Below are 21,017 nucleotides of genomic sequence, written 5' to 3'. Positions count from 1 at the left end.
TCCACATTTTGGCAATGGTAAATTGAGCTGCAATGAACAGTCTAGTACAAGTGTCCTTATGATAAAAGGATTTTTTTCCTTCTGGGTAGATGCCCAGTAATGGGATTGCAGGATCGAATGGGAGGTCTAGGTTGAGTGCTTTGAGGTTTCTCCATACTTCCTTCCAGAAAGGTTGTCCTAGTTTGCAGTCCCACCAGCAGTGTAAAAGTGTTCCCTTCTCTCCACATCCACGCCAGCATCTGCAGTTTTGAGGTTTTGTGATGTGGGCCATTCTCACTGGGGTTAGATGATATCTCAGGGTTGTTTTGATTTGCATTTCTCTAATATATAGAGAATGAACATTTTTTCATGTGTTAGCCATTCGTCTGTCGTCTTTAGAGAAAGTTCTATTCATGTCTCTTGCCCATTGATATAAGGGATTGTTGGCTTTTTTCATGTGGATTAATTTGAGTTCTCTATAGATCCTGGTTATCAAGCTTTTGTCTGATTGAAAATATGCACATATCCTTTCCCATTGTGTAGGTTGTCTCTTTGCTTTGGTTATTGTGTCCTTAGCTGTACAGAAGCTTTTCAGTTTAATGAAGTCCCATTGGTTTATTTTTGTTGTTGTTGCAATTGCCATGGCCGTCTTCTTCATGAAGTCTTCCCCCAGGCCAATATCTTCCAGTGTTTTTCCTATGCTCTCTTTGAGGATTTTTATTGTTTCATGCCTTAAATTTAAGTCCTTTATCCATCTTGAATCAATTTTTGTGAGTGGGGAAAGGTGTGGGTCCAGTTTCAGTCTTTTACATGTAGATATCCAGTTCTCCCAACACCATTTATTGAATAGGGAGTCTTTCCCCCAGGGTAAGTTCTTGTTTGGTTTATCAAAGATTAGGTGGTTGTAAGATGTTAGTTTTTATTTCTTGGTTTTCAATTGGATTCCAAGTGTCTATGTCTCTGTTTATGTGCCAGTACCATGCTGTCTTGACCACTATGGCTTTTTAGTACAGACTAAAATCTGGTATGCTGATGCCCCCAGCTTTATTTTTGTTACTAAGAACTGCCTTAGCTATACGAGGTTTTTTCCGGTTCCATACAAAACGCAGAATCATTTTTTCCAAATCTTGAAAGTGCGATGTAGGTACTTTGATAGGAATGGCATTGAATAGGTAGATAGCTTTGGGAAGTATAGACATTTTAACAATGTTGATTCTTCCCATCCATGAGCATGGTATGTTCTTCCATTTGTTAATATCCTCTGCTATTTCCTTTCTGAGGATTTCATAGTTTTCTTTATAGAGGTCCTTCACCTCCTTCGTTAGGTATATTCCTAGGTATTTCATTTTCTTTGAGACTATGGTGAAGGGAGTTGTGTCCTTAATTAGCTTCTCATCTTGACTGTTATTGGTGTATACAAAGGCTACTGACTTGTGGACATTGATTTTATATCCTGAAACATTACTGTATTTTTTGATGACTTCTAGGAGTCTTGTGGTTGAGTCTTTGGGGTTCTCTAAGTATAAGATCATGTCGTCAGCAAAGAGGGAGAGTTTGACCTCCTCTGCTCCCATTTGGATTCCCTTTATTTCCTTGTCTTGCCTAATTGTATTGGCTAGAACTTCCAGCACTATGTTGAATAGTAAAGGTGACAGAGGACAACCTTGTCTGGTTCCAGTTCTAAGAGGAAAAGCTTTCAGTTTTACTCCATTCAGTAAAATATTGGCTGTGGGTTTGTCATAGATAGCTTCAATCAGTTTTAGAAATGTGCCACCTATGCCTATACTCTTCAGTATATTAGAAAAGGATGCTGGATTTTATCAAATGTTTTTTCTGCATCTATTGAGAGGATCATATGATCTTTATTTTTGCCTCTGTTAATATGGTGGATAATGTTTATGGACTTGCGTATGTTAAAGCAGCCTTGCATCCCTGGGATGAAGCCTACTTGATCATGATGAATGACTTTTTTGATGATAAGCTGTAATCTATTGGCTAGGATTTTGTTGAGAATTTTTCCATCTATATTCATGAGTGAGATTGGTCTGAAATTCTCCTTTTTGTTTGGGTCTTTTCCTGGTTTTGGTATCAGGGTGATGTTTGCTTCATAGAATGTGTTGGGGAAGATTCCTTCTTCCTCAGTTTTTTGGAATAATTTCTGCAGTACAGGAATAAGCTCTTCCTTGAAGGTTTGATAGAATTCTGGAGTGAAGCCATCTGGACCAGGGCATTTTTTAGTTGGAAGCTTTTTTATTGTTTCTTTGATCTCAGTGCTTGAAATTGTTCTGTTCAGGAGCTGTATTTCTTCCTGGCTAAGTCTAGGGAGAGGGTGTGATTCCAAATATTGATCCATTTCCTTCACATTGTCAAATTTCTGGGCATAGAGTTTCTGGTAGTATTCAGAGATGATCTCTTGTATCTCTGTGGGATCAGTTGTTATTTCCCCTTTATCGTTTCTGATTGAGGTTATTAGAGATTTTACTTTTCTATTTCTAGTTAGTCTGGCCAATGGTTTATCTATTTTATTTATTTTTTGAAAAAACCAACTCCTTGTTTCATTAATTTTCTGAATGATTCTTTTGTTTTCAATTTCATTGATCTCTGATTTGATTTTGGATATTTCTTTTCTTCTACTGAGTTTAGGCTTAGATTGTTCTTCTTTTTCCAATTCCATAAGATCTCTTGTGAGATTGTTGATGTGCTCTCTTTCTGTTTTTCAAATGTAGGCATCTAAAGCGATGAATTTTCCTCTCAAAACTGCTTTTGCAGTATCCCACAGGTTTTGGTAGCTTGTGTCTTCATTGTTGTTATGCTCAAGGAAGTTAATGATTTCCTGTTTTATTTCTTCCTTCACCCATCTGTTATTCAACAGAAGATTGTTTAATTTCCATGCCTTTGGGTGGGGTCGAGCATTTTTGTTAGAGTTGAGTTCCACCTTTAGTGCCTTATGGTCTGAGAAGATACAAGGTAAAATTTCAATTCTTTTGATTCTGTTGATATTTGTTTTGTGTCCCAGGATATGATCAATTTTGGAGAATGTTCCATGGGGTGATGAGAAGAATGTATATTCTTTATCTTTGGGGTGGAGTGTTCTATATGCGTCTATCAAGCATAGTTGTTCTAGGGTCTCATTTAAATCTCTTACATCTTTGTTTAATTTCTGTTTAGAGGATCTGTCCAGCTCTGTAAGAGGTGTGTTAAAGTCCCCTGTTATGATGGTATTATCAGATATCATATTGCTCAGACTGAGTAATGTCTGCTTAAAGAATCTGGGAGCATTTAAATTGGGTGCATAAATATTTAGAGTTGAAATGTCTTCTTGTTGTAGTTTTCCCTTGACCAATATAAAGTGACCATCTTTGTCTTTTTTTACTTTAGTTGCTTTAAATCCACAAGTATCTGAAAATAAGATTGTAACTCCTCTTTTCTTCTGAATTCCATTTGCCTGAAAAATTGTCTTCCAACCCTTGACTCGGAACTTTAATTTGTCTTTTGAAGCCAGGTGTGTTTTCTTGCAGACAGCAAATGGATGGCTTGTGTTTTTTAATCCAGTCAGCCAATCTATGTCTCTTCAGTGGGGAATTCAAGCCATTAACATTTATTGAGATAATTGATAAGTGTGGTAGTATTCTATTTGTCTTATTTGGTGAGAGTCCATTGCTTAGTTTTATCTTTTGCATCAGTATCACTCAAATTTTTATTGCAGCACAATTTAAACAACAAAGATTTGGAATCAATCCAAATGCCCACTAATTCATGAGTGGATTAAACAAATATGGTATATGTATACAATTGAGTACTACTCAGCCACAAAAGTGGATGGATTAGTGCCTTTTTCAAAAATCTGTAAAGAATTGGAAATCATTCTCCTAAGTGATATATCTCAAGAATGGAATAACTAATACCATATGTATTCTCCAATAAATTGAAAGTAATGGATAGGCACACATATGCACAGAGCAATTAAAAGTCACTGGAAATTAAGCAAAGGGAAGGGGGAAAAGTAGGGGCAAAAAACTACCTAAAGGGTACAATGAACATTATTTTGTTTATGGGCACACTTACAGCTCTGAATCATGCCAGCTAACAAAAATACTTGTTAACATTTTGATATATTAAAAATATACATTTTAAAGTTTAAAAAATCACAAAGAGACAACAGGTATATGTGAAAAATCTCAGCATAAGTAATCATCCATGTGATAGAATGGCTATCACAAAGACGAAAAGGGCAGCAAGTATTGGTGTATTTGTGTGGTGGACAGATACTTGGATACTTGAAAACTGTTGGTACATTAGTGTGACCTTTATGAAAAAACAATACAGAGGTTGCAAAAAAATTAAAAAATAAATAAAAATAGAATGGCCATGTATTCCAGAAATCAAACTACGGACTATGACTCCCGATATGTTGGGCGATAATGTGCATTCCAATTTCCATGGCAGCATTAATCACAACATCCATGATATGGAAGGGAACTTTGTTCCATCATTTAGTAGAATAGCTGAAGAATATGTGGTATATACACAGTGGAATATTGTTCAGCCTTTTAGAAGAAAGAAATCCTGTTTTTCCTACCACATTGATCAAGCTGGAGGACTATATGTAAAGTGAAATCAGGAAGTCATAGCCAACAATTACAACATGAAGTCTCCTTTACATGGAATCTAAAAGTGTCTAGCTCATAGAAGCAGACAGAAGAATGGTAGGTACTGTGGGGTTGTGAAATAGGAAATAAGAAATAAATTCAGGGGTGGTGCCTGTGTCTCAAAGGAGTAGGGTGCCAGCCCCATATACCAGAGGTGGTGGGTTCAAACCCAGCCCTAGCCAAAAATGAGAGAGAGAGAATTTCAGGATATCTATTTTCCATTCTGATGAGTACAGTTGAAAACAATAAAATTTATTCTTGAAAGATAACATGAAAGGGGAAATATTAGCAAAACATATATCTGATACGGGTCAAATTATCCAGAATATATGAAGAACTAATATAAGAAACTAATATAAGAACTAATATAAGAAACAAAAATACAAAGAAGACAATTAAAATTGAACAGACTTGAAAAGCCATTTCTCCACAGAAGATACACAAACTGCTAATAAGCACTCTAACAGATGGTCAATTTTCCATTAGCAAAACACAACTCAAAAGGACAAATAGATGTTACTTCAAATCTACTAGGTGGATGTAGTCATTTTTTAAGAAAGAAAATAATAAGTATTGGAAAGAATATGAAGACATAAGCATGTTCCTAGCAGAACTATTCACAAGAATCTAGAGATGGAAATTACCTGAATATCCATTAATGAATAAATGGATAAACAATTTGCGTTTACTATATAGAGGAATATTACTCAGCCATAAAATGGAATGTACCCTGCTAACATTACCCAGTAAAACAGGCAAGAGGAAGGAAGAAAAGAAGGAAGGACAGTAAAGAATAAAGAAGGAAGGAGAGAAAGACAAAAATCACAAGAGTTGAAGCAACATCTCAGAGTTATCATAGGAATCAAATACATGTACTTACTGTAAAATCTAAATTCTAGCATCTATGTTGAAAATTCCATCACTTTCCCTTTATTTACATGGAAATGCAAAGACTTAGGAGTGCCAAATAACTTTAAAAAAGAAAAACAAAGTTGGAGAGTTATTGTTTCCTTATTTCATAAATACATGAAAGGGATACATGAAGCTTCATAAATCAAGACAGTGGATATTGACATACACTAAAGATAGACAAACAGATAAATTGAATAGAATAGAAAATCTAGAAATATACCCATATTATAGAACTAATTAAATTTATTTTAATTATTTTTACATTTTTATTGTTTGGGATTCATTGAGGGTAAAAAGAAATAGATTACACTGATTGCATTTGTTAGATAAAGTCCCTCTTATAATTGTGACCAATCCCCAAGAGGTGTGCCATACACTGTGACCCCTCACATCTTGCTGTCCTCCCCTCTCCACACTTACTCATTCCCCTATCCCTCCCCTGTATTGGCTCATCTACTGCCTTCATATTAGAATTGAGTACATTGGATTCTTGCTTCTCCATTCTTATGATACTTTACTAAGAATGTGTTACAACCCCATCCAGGTTAATACAAAAAATGTAGTCTCAATCTCTTTTAGTGGCTGAATAGTATTCTGTGGTATACATATACCACAGCTTGTCAATCTTTTTCTGGATTGGTAGACATTTACTGTATTTTCACATTTTAGCGATTGTAAATTGAGCTGTGATAAACAGTCTAGGGCAAATGTCCTTATGATAGAAGGATTTCTTTTCTTCTCAGTAGATGGACTAGTAATGGGATTACAGGATCAAATGGGAGGCCTAGTTTGAGTTCTCTGAGGATTCTCCATACTTGGTTCCAAAAAGATTGTATTAGTTTGCAGTCCCACTAGCCATGTAAAAGTATTTCCTTCTCTCCACATCTGCACCAGCATCTGCAGCTTTGAAACTGTGATGTGAGACATTCTCACTGGGGTTAGGTGATATATCAGAGTAGTTTTGATTTGTATTTCTCTGATCATTAGGAATGAAGAGCGTTTTTCATGTGTTTATTAGCCATTCATCTGCCTTCTTTTGAAAAGGTTCTATTGACCTCTCTTGCCCAGTGATATATGAGATTATTGGGTCTTTTTTTGTTAATTAACTAGAGTTCTCTATAGATCCTAGTTATCAAGCTTTTGTTCAACACATAATATGCAAATATCTTTTCCCCTTATGAAGGTTATCAGTTTGCTTCGGTTGTAGTCTCCCTAGCTGTACAGAAGCTTTTCAGTATACTTAAATCCTTTTTTTATTATTATTATTTTTGTTGTTGCAGTTGCAATGGAAGTCTTCATAAAATCTTTTCCCAGGCTGATATCTCCAAGTGTGCTCACCACACTTTTTCCAAAGATTTTTATTGTTTCATGCCTTAGACTTAAATGTTTTATGCATCTTGAATCAATTTTTGTAAGTGGTGAGAAGTGCAGGTCCAGTTTCAGTCTTTTACATGTGGTTATCCAGTTCTCCCAACACCATTTATTGAATAGGGATTCTTTCCCCCAGAGTATGTTCTTGCTTGGTTTACCAAAAACCTGGTGGCTGTAAAATTTTAGTTTCATCTCATGGCTTTCTATTGGGTTTCAAATGTCAATATCTCTATTTTTGTGCCAATACCATGCTACTTTGATCACTATGGACTTGTAATATAGCCAAAAATCTGATAGTGTGATACTCCCAGCTTTGTTTTTATTATTAAGAGTTCCTTGGCTATATGAGGTTCCTTTTGGTTCCATACAAAACAAAGAATTGTTTTTCCAAATCTTGAAAACATGATGATGGAATTTTAGGGGATTGCATTGACTTGGTAGATTGTTTTTGGAAGTATAGACATTTTTTTTTTTAGTAGAGACAGAGTCTCACTTTATGGCCCTCAATAGAGTGCTGTGGCCTCACACAGCTCACAGCAACCTCCAACTCCTGGGCTCAAGCGATTCTCCTGCCTCAGCCTCCCAAGTATCTGGGACTACAGGCGCCTGCCACAACACCCGGCTGTTTTTGGTTGCAGTTTGGCTGGGGCTGGGTTTGAACCTGCCACCCTCGGTATATGCCGGCGCCTTACCAACTGAGCCACAGGCGCTGCCCTGGAAGTATAGACATTGTAAATATGTTGACTCTTCCCAGCCATGACCATGGTATGGTCTTCCATTTGTTATTATTTTCTGCCATTTATTTTCTTAAGATTTTGTAATTTTCTTTGTAGAGGTCTTTCACCTCTTTTTTTAGGTATATTCCTAGGTATTTCATTTTCTTTGTAGCTACTGTGAATGGAATTCTGCCCTTAATTAGCTTCTCATCTTGGCTGCTATTGGCATATACAAATGCTACTGATTTGCAAACATTGATTTTATATCCTGTGACATTGCTGTATTTTTTTCTCACTTGCAGAAGTCTTGTGTTTGAGTCTTTGGATGTCTCTAAGTATAAGATCATCTCAGCAAACAGTGAGAATCTGATCCTCTGTACCATTTGGACACCCTTTATTTCTTCTCTTGCCTGATAGTATTGGCTAGAACTTCCTACACTATATTGAACAGTAGTTGCGATAGAGGACAACCTTGTCTGCTTCCAGTTCTAAGTGGAAAAGCTTTCAGTTTTACTCCATTCAGTAAAATTTTAGCTGTAGGAGTGTCATAGATAACCTTAATTAGTTTAAGAAATGTGCCACCTGTGCCTATACTCTTCAGTGTTCTGATTAGAAAAGGTTGCTAGATTTCATTGAATGCTTTTTCTGCATCTATTGAGAAGATCATATCATCTTTGTTTTTGCTTCTGTTGATATGGTGAATTACGTTTATGGACTTGCTTATGTTAAACCAGCCTTGCATCCCTGGGATGAAACCTACTTGACTGTGATGAATGATTTTTTTTAATGGGTAGCTGAATATGTTAGTTAGGATTTTATTGAGAATTTTTGCATCTTTATTCATTAGTAAAATTGGTCTGAAATTCTCCTTTTTAGTTGGGTCTTTTCCTGGTTTTGGCATCAGGATGTTCGTTTCACAGAACATGTTGAGGACGATTCTTTTCTTTTCAATTTTTTGGAATAATTTTTGCAGTATGGGTATGAACTCTTCCTTGAAGGTTTGATAGAATTCTGATGTGAAGCCATCTGGACCAGGGAATTTATTTGTTGGGAGCTTTTTCTTGTTTCTTTGATCTCAGTTCTTGAAATTGATTTGTTCAAGAATGCTATTTCTTCTTGGTTAAGTCTAGGAAGAGGGTGTGATTCTAGGTATTAATTCATTTCCTCCAGATTGTCAAATTTCTGGGCATAGAGGTTTTTGTACTACTCAGAGATGATCTCTTCTATCTCTGTGGCATTGGCTGTTATTTCCCCTTTATCATTTCTGATTGAGGTTATTTGAGATTTTACTTTTCTGTTTCTAGCTAATTTGGCCAGAGGTTTATCAATTTTATTTATTTTTTTCAAAAACAACTATTTTTTTATTAAATCATAGCTGTGTACAATAATGCAATCATGAGGTACAATGTGCTGGTTCCATATACAGTCTGAAATATTTTCACAGAACTGGTTAACATAGCCTTCATGGCATTTTCTTAATTATTGTGTTCAAACCCTTATACTCTATACTTAGTAAACTTCACTTGCACCATTCCAAGATGCAACTTTTTGTTTCATTAATTTTCTGAGTGATACTTTTGTTTTCAATTTCATGAATCTGATTTAATTTTGGCTATTTCTTGCTTCTGCTGGGTCTGTAATTAGATTGTTCTTCTTTTTCCAATTCCATTAGAAGGTCCATGAGTTTGTTGATGCACTCTCTTTTTGCTTTTCCAGTATAGGTATCTAATGCAATACATTTCCTCTTCTTTCTGTGGGGATAAACATTTTTGTTGGAGTTGAGTACCACCTTTATTGCCTTGTGTTCTGAGAAGATACATGGTATTATTTATATTCCTTTAATTTTGCTGAGATTTGATTTGTATCCTAGGATGTTGTTGATTTTGGAGGATGTACCATGGGCTGATGAGAAAAATGCGTATTTTTTATCTTTGGGATGGTGTGTTCTGTATATGTCTATTAATCACTTTTGTTCTAGGATCACATTTAAGTCCTGTTTCCTTGTTTAGTTCCTGTTTAGAATGTCTGTCCAGATCTGTGAGAGGGGTGTTAAAGTCCCTAGCTATTATGGTATTGTGGGATGTCATATTGCTCAGACTCTTCAAGATCTGTTTCATAAATGTGATAGCATTTAAGTTGGGTGCCTAAATATCTAAAATTGAAATGTCTTCTTGTCTCCTTTTACCACTATAAAGTGTCCAATTTTATCTTTCTTTAGTTGCTTTCATCCACTTGTATCCGAAAATAAGATTACAGCCCCTCCTTTCTTCTGATTTCCATTTACTTGAAACACTGTTTTCCATTTCTTAACCCTGAGCCTTGATTTGTCCTTCAGGGAAAAGTGTGTCTCCTGCAGGCATATAGATTTTTTTTTTTTTTAATCCAATCAGCCAGCCTGTGTCTCTTCAGTGGTGAATTCAGTCCACTGACATTTATGGAGAGAATTGATAAGTGTGATGGAATTTTATTCATCTTGTTATGAGAAAGTGTGTTGTGTATTTTATCTTTGTGTCACTGTGAAAAATATGTTTTCCCCTTTAGCTTCTGGGTGTTTACTTTGTTGGTGGTCCATTGTGATTGTCAGTGTTGAGAATAGGTCTAAGTATTTCCTGTAGAGCTGGTCTTGTTGTGGCAAATTTCCTCAGAGCTTGTACATCATCAAAAGATTTGATTTCTCCATCAATTTTGCAGCTTAGTTTAGCAAGGTGCAGAATTCTGGGCTGAAAAAAAATGTTTTAAGAATGGTAAAAGTGGATGACCATGCTCTTCTGGCTTGGAAGTTTTCCATTGAAAAGTCTTTTGTCATCCTATTGGCTCTGCCTCTGTAGGTCAGTTGACACTTACTGTTGGATGCTTGCAGATTTTTTTCTTTCATCTTGACTTTGGATAGGTTGACTACAATGTGTTTTGGAGAGGGTCTGTTTAAGCTGAGACAAACTGGGGTTCGATATCCATTTGAAAGAAGTGTGTCAGTGTCTTTAGTAAAACTTGGTAAGTTTTCATTTATGATAGTCTCCAGTAGGGATTCCATTCCTTTGGGACAATCTTCTGCCCCTTCAGGAATCACTATTATTCATATGTTTGAGTGCTTCCTGGAGTCTTGTAGTTCTCTAAGTGACTGTTCTGCTTTATCACTCTTCTTTTCTGCCTCTATAACTAATAGGTTAACTCAAAAACTTTGTCCTCTAGCTCTGAGGTTCTTTCTTCTCCATGGTCTAACCTGTTTTTGATACTTTCTACCGCATCTTTACATTCTCTGATTGTCTCCTTCCTTAAACTCTGCCATATCCTTTCTGTATTGTACATATCTCTCATTCAACTTTTGGTTCTGTCTTTCATTTTCTCATCCATTCCTTTTATTGTCTATATTTTAAATTCCCTTTCTGTAAAGTCCATTAATTATTAATAGGTGGAGTCTTCTGCAGTAGATACCTCTCCAAGAACTCCCATTAGGGAGTTCCTCTGTTTTGCATTTTTATGTTGCACCAATTGTTCTGTTGGTTCCTCCTCATGTGTTCTTTCTTCTTGTTCACTTTCTTGTCCTCCTTTTCCCTTCTCACTGCCTCCCTTCTTTCAAATCCCCTTGTCTCAGAGCTTTGGTCTTGAAATGGCCTCAGCCTGACAAAACCCAAATTTTTCTCATGGCCAAATAAACAGAAATCCTTGTTCTTGATGACGATATTTTGCAATATGTCACCAGGAAACCAGGTGATGCTATGGTTTTCTTAGGAGACAGAGAGCACCACCGGCAACCCCTATGTTCTTTATTCCAAACTTAGTTGCCTTCATTGATCGCCTGATTGTTTCTTCAGCATTCTCATCCTGCAAGGCTGGGATTTTAAAGCTCACAAGAACCTTTCAGGGGAGGTCTCACTGTGCCCCCTGACTTCAGTTCCTAAGGGGTACAGAGAGTCCCTTAGCCTGTCCCAGGAGTGGATTTATAATCCTTCCAGGTGGAATTAAGATGGCTGTACTTTAGGCACTTTCTAAGACCTTCTCATGACCTTCCCACAATGGGAGACCACTGGCCACTGAGACCTTCTCATTATGGCTGCCTCACCAGCCATCAAACCTATGGCAAATCCACTCCAATCAGTGTTCAAATGTAGTTACTATATGTTCAAGTCCCCCACCCTTCCAAGATTTCCATTCAATGCATAGTTCCCCTAACAATTGAAAAACCCTGAAAGTCTTCCTCCCTTCCACACCTTTGTGGGAGTCCAGCCGATCCAAGGTGATAGAAATCACCTGCCAAATTTATAACATTTCCACCACTTGGGATCATATGCTGTATCCAGCTCACCCCCTCCTGGCTGTGTTCCCTGAGCTATGACTCTGGATAATTTCCCCCATGCCAAGTATGGTTGGGTTTTCTCTTTTTCCCCAGTCATTTTTGTACAGCTCAGTTGAACAATTCTTTGGGTTCACTGTCTTGCTCCACACCCATCATCACTGTTTTTATGAAAAGCAGTGCAGCAAACAAGAGTGTGGACTCAGTGCAGGGTCATAGTCCATCTTAAGTCAGGCTCTTCCTTGGAGAAATTGAAGAATGTGTGAAAACTCTCAAAGGCATGTTTTTTTTTTTTGTCTGTTTCTTTGTTTTTTGTTATTTTTTAAGGGAGAATATTTCTATTAGATGCAATAGAAATTGCATACTCAGCATACTTATTGATGGCTCTCATATTTATTATTTTTCTTATTTTTTTTTCCCCAGTGATGGAGGCCAGCAACATCTACCAAAAATGTTTATTAGGAATTGAAGGGGAAAGGTGATTAGAATAGAAATGATTGCCAGTTATACAGTTGGCTATGCCACTGACCATTTTTTCTTTTTTCTTTTATTATTTATTAAGTCATATACACATAGATCATTTACACATTAATCCATTTATGGAGTACAGTGTTCTGCTTTTATATACAATTTGGAATGCTTAGATCAAATTTGTTAATATAGGGATTCACTTCATTTACTTAATTATTATGTTAAGACATCTATATTCTATACTTAGATATGACATACCCTTGAAATATGCTCCCTAGGTGTGGCCCCACCATTTACCCTTCCTCCATCAACCCTCCTCACTCCCCTCCCATCCCCCTCATCTTCCCTTCTACATCCTGGTCTGTAGTTGTGATTTATCTTTCATACGAAAGTGTGAATGATTATAAATTGGTTTCATAAAAGTACTGAGAACATTGGATACTTTTTCTTCCATTCTTGAGATGCTTTACTAGGAACAATATGTTACAGCTCCATCCATGTAAACAAAAAGGAGGTAAAGTCTCCGTCTTTTTTAAGGCTACGTAGTATTCCATGGTATACATATACCACAGTTTATTAATCAATTCATGGGTGGATTGACACTTGGTCTTCTTCCATGACTTGGCAATTATTAATTGAACTGCAGTGAACAATCTGGTGCAAATATCTTTGTTACATAGTGATTTTTTGTCTTTTGGATATACACCTAGTATAGGAATTGCAGGGTCAAATGGCAGGTCTACTTTTAGATCCCTAAGTGTTCTCCAATCTTCTTTCCAAAAGGAATGTATTAGCTTGCATTTTCCCCAAAAGTGCAGAAGTGTTCCCTTTTATCTAAATCCATATGTTTCTGACAAAGGTTTGATAACCAGAATCGATGGAGAAATCAAACTTATTAATAAGAAAAGAACAAATGATCCCATTTCATTGTGGGCAAGAGACTTGAACAGAATCTTCACTGAAGAAGAAAAGTGCATGGCCTACAGACATATAAAAACTGCTCATCATCTTTAATCATCAGTGAAATGCAAATCAAAACCACTTTGAGATATCATCTAATTCCAGTAAGAGCAGCCCACATAACAAAATCTCAAAGGCATGCTTTTAGAATTATTTTCATACATGTAAAGCAACAAGCAGAATTCTAGTAGAGGAAGACTACAGCTTTCAGTATTGTCATTTTTATTACATTTATTTCATAAATAGCAAGAGCACATATAAATTAGAGAAGAATAGTAACAGGAAAGAGGATAATTTTTCAGAAAACTGCACCAGTATCCAATATGAAATCCTTTTGTCAAGTTATAAATCTCAGGAATGGCTCTATGAAAACTTAATAAAATTAGCACTTTAAGGCCCAGTTATAGACGAGAGATATTAAATTACTGAGTCATTTGTTTAACAAAAACAAAAATGTAAAAAAGCAGAGAACTGGTTGCTTTGGCAAAAAAACAAAAGAACCATATCATTAAAAGGAGAAATACAACAAGGATATGGAAATTCACATTTGCTTTTGAGGACCACAATGTCCACTGAGTTCTGAACCAGTGATCTGTGTGTCACAGGCAAGAGGCTGTTCTGATGAGAAGTCTTCCCAGGGGCCCCTTCACATGCTTATTACTCAGGCTGTAGATGAAGGGATTCAGCATGGGGGTGACCACTGTGTACATCACTGAGGCAATAGAAGTTCTCTGGGAAGAATTTGTCCCAGAAGAACTCAGGTAGACCCCAAGTCCTGTTCCATAGAGCAAGCAGACCACACAGAGGTGAGACCCACAGGTGGAAAATGCTTTATACTTGCCTGCCATGGATGACAACCTCATTAAGGAGGAGAATATCTGAAAATAAGAGAATAGGATCCTCATGACAGGAAACACCCCCAGAAACACATTTGACACATACAATATGATGGTATCAATGAGGGGATCAGAGCAGGTCATCTTGAGGAGATGAGCCATTTCACAGAAGAAATGTGGAATTTCAGTGCCTACAGAGGTCAGTCTTGTGATCAGTAGAACATGAACCGTGGCAACCAGAGACATGATGAATAAAGGCATCAGAACCAGGAGGCCACAGAGGTAGGGGTTCATGATGACCATATAGTGAAGAGGGTGGCAGATGGCTACAAACCAGTCACAGACCATCACAGTCAGCAGGAAATTATCCAGTCCACCAAACATCATTACAAAATACATCTGAGTGAGGCATCCTATGTAGTAGATGTCTTTGCTTTGCGTTTGGATGTTCCCTAACATCTTTGGAATCGTGGTGGAGGTAAAACAGATGTCAGCCAAGGAAAGGATGGAAAGGAAGAAGTACATGGGGGTGTGCAGGTGAGAGTCAGAGCATATGGGCAGGATTGCAAGCAGATTCCTGAGCATTGTGACCAGGTACATGGATTGGAACAGCCCAGAGGGAAGGGGCTGCAGTTCAGGATCTTCTGAGAGGCCCATGAGGAGGAATTGTGATACTTCTGTGTGTTTTTCTGCTTCCATGTAGCTAGTAGTGTGTCTGTCAGGGAGGAAGATAAATGGAACATTTTATAAAATGCCAGGTTACACCTTGGCTAGTTATCACAGTATAATGATTCTTCACAGTCAGTAGAGTCTTTTCAAAGACTGTATTTACTTTGTTGAGCAGGCGGCCACTTGTATTTGAAATGTGAAGAATTGCTTAGACTTCCTTCCAATTAGCAGCAATCCCTCTATTTTCTCATCTATTCACTAGATTTGATTCTCATATTAAACCTCTTGTCATTAACCGATTTCTTCCTTGATAGAATCTTTCAAGTTATTGCAGACATAGCGCATCTTTTTTTTTTTTTTTCATAATCCATTTTTTCAGAATCCTTTTATTCTACTGGGTCTCCAGTGGTGATTATCACATGGATTTTCAACTCACTCCTTTTTCTGTTATGTGACATTTCCTATTGATATGAAAGTAACCTCTTAGGATCTTGTTATTTTTCTAAATATATGATCATTAGTATACCTCATGTGTGAGGTTTAAGAGTAGTTTTTTGTACAAATAATCTCAATAAATAATACTTGTCATTGTTATTATTAAAGTTTTCTTTTTAGTAAAATTATTTTAGATATTTTAAGTTTTCCATCATACAGGATAATAATAATGAAAAAAAGTTTTAATTAGTCAGTCTTTCTAGAGATAAATATTTATAGAACAGCTTACTAAGGAGTGACCTGAGAAAGTTATTTAAACTATTATCTGCAGGTACCTCACCTCTATAGTAGGAGCAGTAAATATATCCAATATCTATCAAAGAATGAAATTAAACACGGTGGGATAGTTATCATTTTTCTATTCTGGTTACTGAATCTTCCATTTTTAACATAACAATAAATCTGCCGTTCATGCCTATGTTTTATATCAAGACCCCATATACAAGAATCAACCATCAGGATGTATTTCCTCACTGTTCCAATGCCTTAAGGATGTAATTCTGATCATTCTGAAAATATCAGGTCAGGTCTCTTACCTGTTTTGATTGCCATATAGTACTTGTAACTAGTGAAGATCCTTATATCTCCTTCTTTCAGAATATGCACACCAAGTGAATTCTCCAAAGAAGAAAAAATGAGTAGACCATATACATAAAAGGAGGGAATTAAAGCACACAAACAAATTGAAATAAAATACAAGGTATATGTCAGAAGTTTTGCTCATGTGGATATTCTCTCAGTAGGAGATGTATTAGAATCAGCAAAGTTAGTCACCAACATATATAACTGATAGATTCAATTGAAGGTTTCCAAAATGTGTATAAATTTAATCATCTAGAAAAACCAAAAGCCAAATTTGATATTTTAAAGTAATTTTTACATCTTGATGATAGAACAATATTCTGTGTTACATGTTATGACTCATAGAGTGGGTCACTAAATTAAAAGCAGAAAAAAAATCATGAAGAAAAATTTAGATGGGAATGTTGTGAAGGCAGGAATTCTCTGATATATGTATATATGATCTGAAAGAGGAAGTGTGGGTCAGAGTTAATCAAGGGAGTAAGGACAGAATAAACTTCCTAGGCAAGAGAACAGGATGCTACACACATATGGTTCGGTGAGTATTGTAGTGGGAATTTGAGGGTGAGTGAAATGGAGAGCAAAGGATGAGTGTCATGAGGGCAGAGGTGTGAGGCCCACAGCAGAGTATCCTGTGATATCTCTTAAAGTTCATTTCATGTTGATAATTTTATGTTTGTTTGAAGTCTGAGGCTGTGACAGTTTTTTCTCATTATTTTTCTTTCCAGGCATGTTGATACACTTTGTGCCTGTCATGTTGTCAGGGCCCAACAAATACAAATCTTGCATGTGTAATAATGAGTGAGACCAAATGTGTAAAAGCAACATGAACAGAAATCTTGAACCTCATTACATGCCTGAATATAGATTCAAAGTGGAGTGGTAAGGTTAAATAAAATACATTCATTTCCATTTTATAGGACTAATAAATAATGAGCAGGTAACACTTTAGTAAGGGGAACGAAGTTTGTCTTATAATGTTTGTTAACATAGAATAGCACACATTTTCATCACAATGGTTAACATAGCCTTCTCAAATGGTCTATGAAGCGAGTGTATGATGCCCCATGATCATATCAATGTATACAGTTATGATTTAATAAAAAAATAAAATAAAAAAAAAGAATAGCACACATACAGGTTCATAAGTAGATTCACAATCACAAGGAAAAAAATGTGTTTGAGAATATGGAATAACCATTTCTGCAGTTAGCAGGCAGGGCAGAGAATCTTCAGACATACACAAAAGTACACAGGCAACTTCTGAACCAAGTAAAGAATGGTGATTTAAAACCCACAGGTAACATTATATCCTACATTAACATATTAGAACAATTGTGCAACATTTATGATTAGGGAAACGCGGACTACTTTAAATTATATTACTCAGTATTCTCCCAAACATTTAAAGAGATTGGTGAATGGTGAACGGAAAGTGGCCTGAGTGCCAAGTGTCAAAAATAAGTATATTATTTCCATCATATTTTGCACACTTTAATAAAAACTGATGATGACAACATATAGGAACTATTCAGTGATTTTAGTAATAGGGAAGTAAATTTAAAAATGTGATCAAATTGAAAACACCACATACAATACCTGGTGAATAAGAGGTCCTTAAACAGTAGTTAATGAATGAGTGTTTGGATCAAGGAAATCTAGCAGGAACCTACAATGTTTAGGAGACAGGAGAAGCTCTAAAGACTGTCCAGGAAAAGATACATTCTAGAATTGGCCATTTCTAGCTCTTACTAGAAAGAGATTCTATTATCAATTCCATAAAGAAAGAACAGGAAACTGAAGGAGAGTGGGAAAAGACCAGTCTCAAAGTATCTTATCTTCTAAGGATAGAGATTGTACCCTCATAGATTAAATACCTGCAGAACTGTCCCCATCTCATTGCTGTAAAGGCAAAGCCTGTGCCCACTTTTCTTTCTTTTTTCTCCACCAGCCCCCCTGCTCACACTGACTCTCTCTGCTGGTGTCACTGAAGATTTATTTTTCTCCAGAGTCTTTCCCTGGGAAGCCCTCCTGGGTTTTCACAAAATCAGAAATCAAAGAATTACAGGTGGGGGCCAGCAGGGGCATGTTTAACATTTCTTGTGTCTCAAGAGTTGCATTCCCAGAGTGACTCATTAAATGAATTGTTCTATTGTCTCTGCACTCTGCAAACCGTTTGGCTCCCTTAGGATACAAAGGTGACAGCAGAATTCAAACTTTCCAGTCAATTTTGTGTCTACAAAGACCGTAATAGAGAAAGCTGGATGTATTTCCCCTAAGGAGTAACTCTTCTTCCTTTGGTTTTATTTAAAAGTCACAATGTTTCCCCTAAGGAAAGTTTAATTTCTATAAGCAACAAAACTCAGGAATCATCTCTCTGTTATGCTATGCTTTGGAAAAGGTTATGTAATATAGGTACTGGTTCCTTTTTTGAAGGTTTGGTAGAATTGTGATCTGAAATCATTTGGTCCTGGACTTTTATTTTTTGAGAGATTTTGTATTCTTGATGTTATTTCAGCACTGGATATAGGTCTATTCCAAATTTGTAATTTTTTCTACTTGAGTCTAGGAAGGTGGCAGATTTCCTTCAGATTTTCATATTTCTGAGAATAGAGTTTTTTGTCATGAACATTGAGGATTTTTTAATTTCTGTGGTATCTATTCTTATGTCCCATTTATCATTTCTGATTGACATTATTAGAGACTTTACTTTTCTATTTCTGGTCAGGCTAGCCAAGGATTTATGAATTTAATTAATCATTCCTAAAAGCAGCTTTCCGTTTCATTGATCTTCTGAATGATTCTTTTGTTTTCAATTTCATTTAACACAGCTCTAATTTTCATTATTTCTTTTCTTCTGCTGGGTTTTGGCTTGGATTTTTCTTCCTTTTCCTGTTGCTTGAAATGACCCTTTATGTTGTTGAATTTCTCACTTTCTGTTTTCTTGATGAAGGCTTCTAAGTTATAAATTACTCCTCTAAGACCTGTCTTTGCAGTATCTCACAGGTTTTGATAATTTGTGTCTCCATTATTACTTTGTTTCAAAACTCTGATGATTTCCTTCTTTGTCTCATGTTTGACTCAGCTATCATTCATCCTAAATTATTTATTTTCTATTTTGTTTGAGTATAAAGACTTCTGCTGTTGAGTTCAATTTTTATTCTGCAGTGGTCTGAGAAGACACAAGGAATAATTTCTATTCTTTCAAATACGTTGAAGTTAGATTTTTGTCCTAAAATATGATCAGTTTTGGAGGATGATCTGTGGGCTGAGGAGAAGAATGTTCAGTTTTATTAGAATGAAACGTTCTCTAAATGTCTGTTAAGTCCATTTGTTCTAATGTCAAGTTTAAGTCCATTATTTCTTTGATAAATTTCTTCTTGGAGGATTTATCCAGAACTGCCAAACGAGTGTTAAAATCTCCAACTATTATAATGCAGGAAAATATCAAAATTTTCATATCTGTTTTATAAATTGAAGAGCATTTAGGTAGAACACACAAATGTTAATTATTCAAATCGCTTCATGTTGCTTGTTTCCCTTGAGAAATACATAGTGACAAATACATAGTGCTTGTCTTTCCTTATCTTTGTTTGTTTAAATCCTATTATATCTGCAAATAAAATTTCTATCCCTGTTTCATTCTGATTTCCATTTACTTGTATTAGAGATGCTTATCCCTTCACCCTGGATCTTGTTTTATACTGTAAGGTAAGATGAGTCTCTTGTAGGAAACAGATACCTGGCTTGAGTTTTTTTATCCTTTAGACAACCTGTGTCTTTCAGAGGAGAATATAAGCCATTCACATTAATTGACAGAATTAATAAGTGTTGTAGTGTTCTGGCTGTCCTGTTTTTCAAAGGTCCACTGCATATTTTTTAACACTTTCACCAATGTAGAATTAAGGTTTTTTGTTTAAATTCTCGGTGACTTTACTTTGCTGGTAAACCTTTGTGCCTGTAATTGTGGGAAATGGGTCTGAGTATTTCCTGGGGAGTTGGTTTAGTTTTGGCAAATTTCTCAAAATGTTGATGTGTCAGATATTTGATTTCTCCATCACAAATAAATCTCAGTTTAGCTAGATACGGGATCCTAGGCTGAAAGTTGTTTTGTTTTAGAAGGTTGAAGAATATGACCATCCTCTTCTAGCCTGAGATATTTCAGCTAAAATATATGTGGACATCCTAATATTTCTCCCTTTGTAGGTAATGTTTTTCTTATGTCTGGCTGCTTGCAGGATTTTCTCCTTCATATTAACTCTGGCAACCTTAATTACAATGTGTCTATGAGATATTTTGCTTGAATTGAGTTGTGCTGGGGGTTGTGAAACTATCTACTATCTGATTTTCTGTAGGTCTTATAATGCTTCAGAAATTCTCCTCCATAATATCTTGGAGTAGAACATCTGTGCCTTTAGGACCATCCTCTTCTCTTTCAGGAATCCCTACAATTCAGATGTTTGAACTTTTGGAATGATCCTACAACTCTCACAGTTAATGTTCTGCTCTTGTTTTCCTTTTTTCTGCCTCTTTTAATGCTTGGTATTATTTAAAACCCCTGTATTCAATTTCAGAAATTCTTTCTTCTGCTTGCTCAACTCTACTGTATTTTGAAGCTCCTTGAATAACTTTTTCACTTCCTTGAGCTCTGCTATCTCTTTCACCACAGCCACACGGTTAATTGTCCATCCTTCCATCAGGTGGCTGATGCAACCTTACATGGCTCAAGAAGTGCTTACCTGTTTTTCCAATCATCTTCTATGACTTAGGAAACCAAAAAAAAATTCATGTTTCTTGTTTTTTTCCTCCATGTCCTCCCATGCCTGTCTCCACTCTTCTATTCATTTATGTTCAAAGCCCTTGACCAGATGGCCTTGCCACCTTAATCCACTTTTTCTTGTACACAAATTGGATGACCAGATCTCCTGCTTGCAATTCCAGTCATATTAGATACAGTTCATGTGTCTTTCATTCCAAGGATACCAAGGATGTTTATAATGAATATGTGGTCCAATTTTGGCTTTATCAACACTCCATACCAATCTATATATGAGTCAAAGTCAAAAATTTTTATCCTCTGTATTAC

General features: G+C 36.2%; 1 protein-coding gene across 1 annotated transcript; it reads right to left on the bottom strand.

Moving 5' to 3' along the window:
- Positions 1-13,948: 13,948 nt before the first annotated feature.
- Positions 13,949-14,884, bottom strand: LOC128579278 (olfactory receptor 7D4-like). Its single transcript, XM_053581446.1, has one exon. The coding sequence runs from the start codon at positions 14,882-14,884 to the stop codon at positions 13,949-13,951; it is 936 nt and encodes a 311-aa protein (XP_053437421.1).
- Positions 14,885-21,017: the final 6,133 nt, after the last annotated feature.

This window comes from Nycticebus coucang, unplaced genomic scaffold (genome assembly GCF_027406575.1).
Source record: "Nycticebus coucang isolate mNycCou1 unplaced genomic scaffold, mNycCou1.pri scaffold_43, whole genome shotgun sequence".
Classification (NCBI taxonomy): Eukaryota; Metazoa; Chordata; class Mammalia; order Primates; family Lorisidae; genus Nycticebus; species Nycticebus coucang.
The sequence above is the reverse complement of the archived record's forward strand: the minus strand, read 5'-3'. Positions and strand labels throughout refer to the sequence as shown.